Genomic DNA, 12,039 nt, shown 5'->3' with positions numbered 1-12,039 from the left:
TTGTCAGATTGATGAATAATGACAATAATTGTGTACTGAACAGCCCTGCCTGCCTCACATGCGCTTGCATCATTTACTATACTGTGCATGATACATCTGTATTGAGAAATTCGGACACAACTGAGAAATTCTGTTAACACAAGTAAATACAGATATGTCCCAAACTCTTTGATGTTATGCAGTATATCATGCACAGTACATTAAAATGCCGTTATTTCTTAATTGTATAAATAGTCAAAAAACAGAGAAAGAATATTTCCTAAATGCAAAGTTGACATTTTTAAATGTCTTTTTCTTTTCCTGAAATGATCAAGACAACAAATAAAGCATAGAAAAATAAATTATGATAATCTGCAAATACCCACTGTCACTTAATGCTTCTCCTCCATAAGATAGGACTTTCAGAACAATTTCCTAAAACTTTAATGTTAAAAATTGTGTATAACTGGTTTAGCACTCTTGTCCTGAAAATTAACACTGCATCAGAGAAATTCATAGCTTCAGATGCCAAAGTAAAAGTAAACAAAGTACGCTGTTAAAGCACCCAAAGAGATAATCTGTTTCTTTGCAAGTTATTTCCAGGGAGCCAGGACCGGTTTGGATAACTTGAACTTGCCGGGTCTTATTTCTCTAATTAGGTTCTGTGCCCTTCATAATTCCCCTCACTAGATTTCAGCGGGACAAACTGCTCGAGGTCCAGTTCTGTCTCCTCCCTCGGTGCTTTAACAAGGAGAAAGCAGAGCGTCCAAGGACACGAGGGGGATTTCTAAGGCAAGTTGAATGAGTGCATTCGGTTTTCAAGTTCATTTAAGTAACGATGCACAAACACAACAATGCAGCTTTAGAATGGTAGCACCTTTTGAATGATTTGCCCTCAGTTTTCCTTGAAGTTGACTACAACAGACAATCAGCACATCATTCTTGCATCGTGAAGGAACTGTGGTAATAATTCATAGCTGAAAATTATGTCTCTTCATTTTTACACTCAGTAACCATAAACAAGACTCATGCTACAATTAACGAAGCGCAGTTGTAGGGGTTCAAAAACAACAATCGTTATTTTTCAGCTGTTCAACGGTGGATGAGGTGTCTTTCCACACAGAAATCACAATCTTAGAGCGGAAAATATTGATTACTCGTTTCAGTGATTTCACTGCTTCCAGCTTCTGATTTTGCAACTTTTCCCTGTTATTATAGGAAATTAAATTGATTATCTTTCTGTTTTCTACCTTTAGTTCATTCACGTTTCTGTTATTCTCAAATTAACAAATCATTCTTCGAGGACGTATTCTGCAGACAAATATGATAATAACAATAAAGAAATAGAAGTCACCCCCTGGTTTTATTGGGTATTAGGAAACTACATTTTGCTCTTTAATGTTGCATCTTTATTACTTGCATAAAGAGAAGGCCACAGTTAAAGATATGAGAAAGTGACCTGCTCATGTCCCTCCAGTGTTGTTGCAGTTCCTACTGGTCACCAACAGAGGCAGACAAACATCACAGGTGGGTCCCTACATTGAAACTAGAGAGGCAAATCAAAAAAATCCAGGGTTTGTGGGTACTTTTCACTGCATAAATGTAAAGCAGACACACTATTTAAAGAGCTACAGGGCAGGCTGAGATGCAGGAAAGTGACCACAAGTCCAGGACAAGTCGTTCTGACCGTATTTTACTCCAACACCTGCTTGTGTCATTTAGCCCGCCGCTCTTTCTTAGATCATGGATGAGACTCGTCGGCCTCTCTGGCATCTCTGTCTGGGATTCCCCTAAGGAACAAGATGCTCCCAGCACCGACTTTCATAACCCTCAAGCCCTGACTCAGCTCTTTGGCAGTGGCAGATTGATTTGACTTTTGTATTTAAGCTAAAATGTAATTTTACTTCCCAAAATATGCAGCCAACTGATAATTTAGATGAGTTTGATCCCAAGCTACTGAAATACGCAAGACTTTAATTTTTCCATAGGGATGAGAGACACTTTTCCTACTTTTGTCGCCCTCATTTTTTATTGTGTATTGTATAGGTTTATTTTCTGACTAAAACTCTCACATTGTTGTCTTATTGTTGAGCCACCATACATCAGATGAGAGAAGAGGGGAGCTGAAAACAACATGAATCCTTTAAAACACTCCAACATTCATAGATTGTTTAAAAGTTACCCCATACATTAGCGCGCATAACTCAATACTTTCAGCCTCGCTTTGACTCAGAGTGCAAAAAAAAACAAAAAAACTCGACTCACAGTTTCAGATATAACACATCCACTGCTAAATTTATACAGCTTATTTACACTGCATAGAAGACTAGCTTCGCCGCCTGTCTCACATCTATATTAGGCACAAAAAGTCTGGCACATCGTCTGCAGCAGTCTGTGTGCTCTGTCAAACCAATGTGGAGACAGCAAGAAAAACAAAAAGATCTGTGAAAGCTAAACTGACTTCTCTGTCACACTTAAGGTTTCCAATTTAGAAATGGCTCGGACAGCTGTTGCAAAAACATCAGACATCAATAATCACTTCGACTAATTATATCCATTTTGCGCAACAATGTCTGACAACGCGGCCATCGTGACTATTATTATGCTGGGTCATCCTCATGTGATGGGAAGAGGAAGTGGGATACCTTCAATCGAAACAAATGTTCAGACAACTTCACATATTCAGAAGGAAATTACATGAAGAAAAACAATCTCTGATTTTCCAGAACCGGTGCTGTCACTTCACTTATACTGAGACGAAACGCTGCTGCTGCTGCAACACAACACAGCTCAGACTCAGCCCATGTATGTGAAACAGTGTAATGACATTTCACTAATGAAAAAATTGAAGACATTAGCTTAAACAAAATGCAGAACTGGGTTAAAGGTTAGGACTGTCCAAGATGACATTTCCTCTCCCTGAAAATTAGTGCTCTGCTCTGGTTGAATTTACAGAAAAAGAGACAAAACCAAAAATATGCAACAAAATATCAAGAGCCGGAGGGGGAGGGGGAAAAAACTAACAGGAGTCTTGCAAACATCTGCAATAAGAGCTCTGTCTGAACACAGTGGTGCACTGTCCTCTGTATGTCTCACCCTGACAATGAGGCCATGTATTACTACCTCAAGATTATGTGGCAGAGAGGTGCAGGCGCAAAATACAGAAAATCAGACGGCGTTCTGTTAATAGATGTACAGTCGTCATCGCGCAGGCCGAGTGGTAAGTTTCACAACTTCCCCGTTATATAACAACCTAAATATGATGCTAATTACCCGTGCTGATCTCACATTTTGTAACTGAAATTAATCACAGCCGTGAAGTTTTGAGATTACTGAGAGTTCTTCGGGTTCATGCTTTCTCTGTTTTCCTTCAGGGAGTAGTTTTGGAAAAAAGATTGATACCAGATTAGGAGGAAGTAAATTGAGACAGCTACCCTCACTCAGCCATTCATTTAAAGAAACACATTAACATCTATAATGTTCACACATTTTATCTGGCTTGTTATGTAAAAATGACAACCAACAAAAAAAATCCAAAAAGTCACACTGTCTGACAAAGACATGTTTCGACCCACGACCTCTGTAAAACCAATTCCTTTTAACTCTTCAGACTGAAAAACAACATGCATCTGTGTGTATTTGTGACATGGTCAAAACAGGGCTACTTGTTTCTGCTTGTTTCTAGTCTTTATGCTAAGCTAGGATAACTATTTCCTGACTTTCGCCACATAATTCACAGACTATGAAAGTGGTATCAATTTTTTACATCAAACTGTCAATGAGGCACCAAATCAGCACATTGTCCAAAGTATTGAGCGACTCCTTTAATGACTCCATAAGCTCTCCTGACAGATAATCAGTCATTTCATTTAATTAACAGCATAATGTAACATTGCATACAAACAGACAAACAAGACATCCCACTCAGTGGGATTCCCCAAAAAGGGTGAAAGGTCAATTCAGACCTGACTCAGCTCAATGTTGATTGTTTGGAAACGGCCTCAATGTGCCAAAGCTGGAAATAGCTTTCTAATAAGTCATTACTGTGGAGACTTTGTCTCCTAAGATGCCTCGGGAAACATACATTTTTGTTAAAATATAAGAAAGGTTTGCTTTGTTAGCATTTTGGAACGTTTTCATCGCTGATTTCATGCACTTTAGTTTTCCATTTCTGAACAAATTACAGAAAAGGTCATGATTGAAAACTGGATGTTGTCTGTTTAAGCTACAAGAGGTCTCTTTTCTTTGGCTGCTGATTTATTTTATTGGTGTAAACAAGTTCCAGTCAGTGAATATTAGCTGTGAACTTTTTGCAGTGGATTTCAGAACAAGAGGCTCCACTTGTTTCACGACCTCAGCTTACCCTATTAACAAATTATTATTTGACAAATCAAAGCTGACATTATCATCTTATATATTCCAGTGCTGTGGTGCACCTTTTATCCATGCTAGATGCAACAGAGACTAATCATTTTGAAGTAAAATCTAATTAAAACAAACCTGTATTTTGTGTCAGATCGTATCAACCATCAGCACAAGTGAGGCTGAGCAGCATCTCACTGAGCTCTGACCTGTCTGCTCCTCCACAAGCTAATATTTGAAGTTGATGTTGACAACACCCAAGTGTTGCATAACTTCATGCCAGCAGGATAACCGTAAGGAATGAGGTTCAAGTTGGATCCCGGTCCGGAGCCCGGAGCCCGGAGCCGGGAGCAGCTCCGGTAACATCCCCGGAGGAACAGCCTCACCATGCAGGAACAACACTCAAGAAAAGTCTGCGGTGCAATTATCACCTGAACACCAAAACCGCTCCAGCGTGGGAAATAACTGTCCACAGGCGAACAACTGACCTGTTTTTCAGGGGTTGACTCTTCAATTCGTAATAGGTTTTAGGCTCCTCTTGAAAATCTTCCCCGACCTCGAAGTCCGCAACTATTCCCGATTCCGACTGCATACTTGCAGATGTCAACTTTTTGGAAACGTTTTTTTAAAAAAAAACACAGACGGAGGATATTTCTGCCGCCGTGCTTCTCTCAGCACCAACGAACTGTCAACGCCACACGCCTCTGTCAGGACCCGGAGCTCTGTAGTCCTCAGCGGCGGACAGAGCAGCGCTGCCGACGGGCTGCTGGAGCCCAACGGACTACAAGAGCCAAGATGCACCTGGGCTGTCAATGTCAGCATTGTTATGATTGGCTGCAACATCCGGGGGGATTTTTTTTTTAAATTGCACAGCCTTATTTGCTCACGGAGTGAAACTGAAGTGTCAAAGTTTCATTTCAGGTTTTATTTTCTGCTGTAATAGCCTATTAATTGATGCTAATAATTAGATGCAAACAGTGTTTCTAAATTATCGTCTTTATCATTTAAAGAAGAACTAACCACACATTACACCTGACAACGACAACAACAACAATAAACACATTTTTTGATGTCATTGTATGCAGGTTATTTTTCTATCTAAATATGCATTTTGCCATTCAACACTGCAGCCTGTATGACTCACACAAGCTATTTTAGTTTGGGAAGCCACGATTAGAACGATTGCATGGGAAGACTAAATCAATAGAGGGTCAGTTGTAATTATTATGCTCAGGGGATCAAACTCCCAGAGTGACCTTGACAAACCACTAAGTATGAATCAGCCCCTCATGATGTCATTGTTTCATTAAAAGGATTGAACACGTCCATGAGGATAAACTGCATCTGGACTCTGCATCTTCTCAGTGATTCCCAAACCGAATGCCCACTTTAAAAACAACCCACACTAAATCATCCAGAAAATCTTCCACAAGCAGCACTCAAACACTTTGTTGATCATTCCACAGCCTCAATCTGGAAGCAGAATCTGTAGTTCATGAAATCATGCAGCCATTTCACCCAAATTCACACCAACCTGTAGACTCTGTCGACCCTCATTCCCGTGTTTCTTTGCGTTTCCTGTGCAGACGGACTGACCTGACTTTGCTGCTCGTGTCCCCTCCTCAGCCCCACGCGCTGCTGCTGCACTCTGCACACCAAGTTTGGTCTCCTCAGCTGGACTCCTCTGCACCACTTGGGTGCAGTATAGAGCTAAGAAAGCCGGTGTTGGGAGCCCAGGCGGGGGGGGGCTTCTTCCATTACAAAATGGAAATTCAGTGGAAGTTCAATATTTGCATTCGCCTCATCCTGCTGAACTGGTTTAAAGTCTGTATTTTACCAATGCAAATAGAATGCAAATGCACTTCTGCTGGAAAGCACAAACCTAAATACTAAAAATAAGGCCTTAAAATGGCATGACTTTAACTGAGCACAGGCATAACTAGAATGAGAAACAGGATGTGAATTTTGTCTGTTTGTGCAGCAGACATCAGAGAAGAAAACCCACTTGGAGTCAAAACAGAAAAATATGATGCAGGAGCTGCAGGGTTTCGCATTCAGTTATAGAGGACAGAGCCTGACTCACAATAGACTACACGCTCACATTATTCTGGTTGCTGTCGTTGGGTGAATGGAGACACTGATTACCCAGGGCCCCCCAGCAGTGGGAGGCCCCCAGAGTTTGCAGACTACAATGCCCTTTGTAATTCCTGAAGTGGGTATGGTACATAAATATGTAATACCTCAGCTCAGATTCTTCTATCTTTGATGGGCAATTTGGCAGAAACCTACAAGAATAACATTTTACAAACTATACCACAAGAATGAATGCGCTGTTCATGAAAGCAAAATGAAGCAAAATGTATTTCCGTAGTGCCCATAGCCAAAATCCATAACTGCTAATACTCTAAGCTGAGATTATAACTTTTTAGTACTCTAAAGATATAGATTATGAACACAAAGCATCTGATCAACTTTTTAAATATAACACTGTGACAGTCAGAGGTAGCCATCAATTTTTAAATGATTATAATTAGCTCCAACCCAACCAGCTATAGCATCAAAATGCTGCTTTCACATTAAGCTACATAAACAAGTATTATAATAATTATCAAGTTGTATAAAATATCAATTTAAAGTGTCATTCTGCCACCAGAGAGCACATTTGCTTCCTATAATTCAGGAACATTTAGCTTGTAGTGCTTCTTAACTGTCATATTTGCATCATTTTGTATAGTCAGCAGCATATTTGTCAAGGTTTTAAGGTAAAACATGACACTGGTTTGAAATAACTACATCAAATAACTAAAAAATAATCAAAAAATCACACTGGGTCAATGTCCAGCATTATACCTTCCACGTTCTATGAGATAACTGAACACAGGGACATAATTACAAAGGCTAACACATCATTGTTTACTCAGTGATGTGCAGGTTTAATAGGCACTGACAGCACAGTGCAAACACTGTTGGCTAATAACAGAACGCCAACTGAAATGTGGGTCAACAATAGCTTCAGCTCAGGTGTGAACAAACAGTTTGCTTTAGTTTTGTTTTCAGTCGCAGCTTATACCTGGACGGCAACAGTCAGTCAGTGGCTCGCAGTCGTGATCCTTAGAACACTTTACATGATTTGGAAACACAACAAGTTCCTGGAACCTGAGTCAAAGGTGTCCGGTTGCTCCAAGACTTGAGTGAAGATGCCGATTGTCATGATCAGACAGTTAAGAAAACCGGCTCCATTTTAAGAAACTGACTGCCATAACAGACAAGTGAATATTGCTCTTGCTTCCTCTGTGCACAGAAAGGTGTCACAGAATCAGTGACTTCCAATTTAGTTAATTGAAATAATTACAAATGTTTTTCAGTATTATTAGAAGAATCTGAAACAAATGTGTGATCTAGATAATATATCATGTAGGAAACTTTTGTTTATTATGTGAAACTGAGCTTAAATAACGAGACAAACATCCTGTTGTGCATAATTATTCACTGAAGAGGCTTTTCTTAGTTGTTATTCTAAATGTGAAGTCATTATTTCTCATTGATATTATTCAGTTTCCATTGTTTTAGACAGTGTCAGTCATTTGCATGAAGCATCTGCCAACCAACATTTGACTGAACATAAAAGGAGACTTAAAATTCTTTGCATACACAGTCAATTATGTATAAGAAATACACAATACATACACATATTCCAAATTCTATAGTTATCTTACATGTAGCAGTTACATTTTCATTTAGCTGGTACATTTTCATTTTTGCAGAACTGATGGTGAGCTGGAGAGTACCTTTTCTGTATTTATTTTCCTTTCTAACAAATTAGTCGCAATGCAAATTTCTATTATAAAATGCACAACAGTTGTTTACGTTGCAGCCTTTTATTAGAAAACAAGCTGCCTTAGTAAGTGTCCCAGTTCCAGGAATGAATTAAGTTTGTCATTGATGATAGAATTTAATTCCTAACGAGGCTAACGAGGGCAATGAGGGAATCCTGCTCTTTTGTTTACAAAAGCTTTCTTTTCCTGTAAGGAGGAGACTCGCCGGACAGATGGTTTTGGGGGATCTTAATGAGATGCTTATTCATGTCTGATGTCAGAAATCCAAGAGCAAGGGGAGGAGGTGGAGGTGGGGGGTGGGGAAGCCTCGCTCTGCTGCCAGGATACAGCATTTACTGAACACTGCAATGACACGGGAGTTCTCCAGCTCCTCAGCGCCCCTTACTGAAAAAATCACTTTGTCGCTTCATGTTAATGTTAAGGTAGCCCTGTATTTATTCATGAGACGTAGTTAAATGTTGTTTTGGGACTTAGATAAGACTGTGGTGCCTTTTTCTTTTGGAAAATTACCAGCTGAGCAAGAAGCAAAGACAGTAATGAATATTTCAGGAGCACCGTCGCTCCTGAGCAGGAATGAATATCACATGTGAAACACACACCAATAATCTGGTTCAGCAGTGACGTGTCTTTTGTGTTGCACCTGTCAGACATGTTAACTGATGTGTAAAGTTGCACAAAGGTACAGTAACAGTTAGCGCGATAGTGGAATGATCATAATAGACACTAGACTGCTTTTTGTATTTGCTCAGCACATAGCTCCTGCAAAGGACATTTAAAACAGACAAATGTCTGAGTCTGTTGTTGTGATGGACAACATTTAAACTTTCTTTAGTGAATAGAAATTAATATTGATTTGACCTACATTTAAATGAAGGTCAACTTGTTGGTTGAGCTGTGTTGTCTTTTACACCTACAGTGGGTACAGAAAGTATTCAGACCCCTTGAAATTTTTCACTCTCTGTCTCATTGCAGCCATTTGCCAAAATCAAAAAAGTTCATTTTATTTCTCATTAATGTACACTCAGCACCCCATCTTGACAGAAAAAAACAGAAATGTTGAAATTTTTGCAAATTTATTAAAAAAGAAACACTGAAATATCACATGGTCAGAAGTATTCAGACCCTTTGCAGCGACATTCATATTTAACTCACATGCTGTCCATTTCTTCTGATCCTCCTCGAGATGGTTCTGCTTCTTTATTGGAGTCCAGCTGTGTTTAATTAAACTGATTGGACTTAATTAGGAAAGGCACACACCTGTCTGTATAAGACCTTACAGCTCACAGTGTATGTCAGAGCAAATGAGAATCATGAGGTGGAAGAAACTGCCCAAGGAGCTCAGAGACAGAATTGTGGCAAGGCACAGATCTGACCAAGGTTACAAAAGAATTTCTGCAGCACTCAAGGTTCCTAAGAGCACAGTGGTCTCCATAATCCTCAAATGGAAGAAGTTTGGGATGACCACAACTCTTCCTTGACCTGGCTGTCCAGCCAAACTGAGCAATCGTGGGAGAAGAGCCTTGGTGAGAGAGGTAAAGAAGAACCCAAAAATCACTGTGGCTGAGCTCCAGAGATGCAGTCGGGAGATAGGAGAAAGTTCCACAAAGTCAACTGTCACTGCAGCCCCCCACCAGTCGGGGCTTTATGGCAGAGTGGCCCGACAGAAGCCTCTCCTCAGTGCAAGACACATGAAAGCCCCCATAGAGTTTGCCAAAAAACACATGAAGGACTCCCAGACTATGAGAAATAAGATTCTCTGGTCTGATGACACCAAGATTGAACTTTTTGGTGCTAATTCTAAGCGGTATGTGTGGAGAAAACCAGGCACTGCTCATCACCTGCCCAATACAATCCCATCTCTGGAGAGACCTCAAAGTGGCTGTCCACCAACGTTCACCATCCAACATGACAAAACTGGAGAGGATCTGCAAAGAAGAATGGCAGAGGATCCCCAAATCCAGGTGTGAAAAACTTGTTGCGTCATTCCCAAGAAGGCTCATGGCTGTACTAGCTGAAAAGGGTGCTTCTACTAAATACTGAGCACAGGGTCTGAATACTTATGACCATGTGATATTTCAGTTTTTCTTTTTTAATAAATTTGCACAAATTTCTACATTTCTGTGTTTTTTCTGTCAAGATGGGGTGCTGAGTGTACATTAATGAGAAATAAAATGAACTTTTTTGATTTTGGCAAATGGCTGCAATGACACAGAGAGTGAAACATTTCAAGGGGTCTGAATACTTTCTGTACCCACTGTATATGGAGCTGGTTTGCAGTCAAAGACAAACCCCCAGAGTCAAGTCTAGGTCTTACATCAGAACACTTCATTTGTCACTGTCGTGTCATTGTTCATCAGTGAATAAAGATGATGTCATTGCTGGTCAGTCACTGATGAAATCAAAGATGTTTGAGCTATCAGTTTTTACCATTTTATGTCTTTTCTAAGTGTTTTTTCCCTCACGAATTAAATACATCGGCAGGTCATGTACAGACGAGGAAAACTCCTTTGTGCAAGTACATTGATCATAAATATTTAAAAGGTAGATGTTAAAGTACTACAGTATCAGCATACTTATAATATATAAATATCTGGAGTTAGCTTTAATTATTGAAGAAGGTCAATGAGCGGAGAACAAAGTTGTATGTCCATTAATATACTAGTACACTGTAAAATAAAGAAAAAAACAGAACTAAACAAACTATTTAATGTTATTTTAAAAATTTCAAAGTTTTGTTAAATCATAGATAACCAGTAAAATCACAGAAAAAAGCATTTATTCGCATGTTACTCCAAAAGAAAAAAATGTCCACATTAAAAATCTATACTTTTACAAATGGTAATTCCTCTTTTACAAAATTTGACTGTAAATTCACACGATTATTTGCAACTTTTTTTTCCTGAAAAGAAAGCATTATTTTACAGATATTTGCCATTATTTGATTCTTCCTTTCCCGAAGAAAAAAGTATTATTTTACATGTTGATTCTAAATAAAGGCCAAACTTGTGCAAAATGTCCACATCAAAAATTTATATTTTGACAAATATTTTATAATATGTGAATGTAGAATTATGCTGTTTTAATGTATTTAAATCGGCATTTTTTAAAAATTGTATTTATTTATTTTTCTGACCATTGTTTTCACCATTTGCTAATGTTCTTTTGTGGCACCCTTGCTGCCAGATTTTTGATGGTTTTTTATAGTATTTTTTACAGTGCAGTCTGCAAAAGTGCACATTTAAAATACATCTACTAAATTGGCAGTTTTTGAAGACTGGCTTTGAACATACACAAGAAAATTGCACATTTTGTGAGCTTTTGCTATGTGGATCTTCAAAATAAATTACATTTAGCATTATTTTCAGGGTTCACTGCCACTTGCTTGTCTGTTCTGTATTTAGTTGTGATGTACTTTTACTGCTTTTGGGGAATATTTCATCTACTGTATGCAGAGTAGGTGTAGACATTTGCTGATGATACAGTTTTTAATGTGGACCTGATGGAGCAGCTGTTGCCAAGGTAACGACTAATGAGAATCTGAACAAGCAGATCTCATAATGATGGACTCAGACAATACATTTGCCTTCATGAATATTGTAAAATTCTAGTGAAAGTCACCAGTGATCAGAATACAGACGGAGTAAATACGTTTCCTTTATTGGTTGTGGAGACAAATGAATGTTAAATCCAGGATGGCCTCCTAGATGACTGTAAAGGATGCAGCAGAAACAGCCTCCAGGCGACCAACACTTCATTATTATGAGGATCCAACGTGAAGCAGGCCGGCCGGCAGCTGCCTGATGAGAGGGAGGGAGGGAGTGAGGCAGGGAGGGAGGGAGGGAGGAGATGCGGGGCTTGTTCA

At 39.2% G+C, this 12,039-nt stretch overlaps 1 protein-coding gene across 5 annotated transcripts in view; it reads right to left on the bottom strand.

Annotated features, from left to right (window-relative positions):
- Positions 1-5,368, bottom strand: part of LOC110957882 (microphthalmia-associated transcription factor-like) — a 32,680-nt gene extending 27,312 nt beyond the window's left edge. For 3 of the 5 annotated variants that reach the window (XM_051949840.1, XM_051949838.1, XM_051949839.1), the window contains exon 1: positions 4,830-5,368. In XM_051949840.1, coding sequence (XP_051805800.1) covers positions 4,830-4,933 — 104 coding nt within the window. In that variant the 5' untranslated portion in view covers positions 4,934-5,368. The remainder of the gene's footprint in view (positions 1-4,829) is intronic. The other 2 variants (XM_022204102.2, XM_022204103.2) reach the window with 1 other exon arrangement.
- Between the last annotated feature and the right edge of the window lie 6,671 nt (positions 5,369-12,039).

This window comes from Acanthochromis polyacanthus, chromosome 6 (genome assembly GCF_021347895.1).
Source record: "Acanthochromis polyacanthus isolate Apoly-LR-REF ecotype Palm Island chromosome 6, KAUST_Apoly_ChrSc, whole genome shotgun sequence".
Taxonomy (NCBI): domain Eukaryota; kingdom Metazoa; phylum Chordata; class Actinopteri; family Pomacentridae; genus Acanthochromis; species Acanthochromis polyacanthus.
Note: the sequence above shows the minus strand (reverse complement) of the source record. Positions and strands in the feature narration are given on the sequence as shown.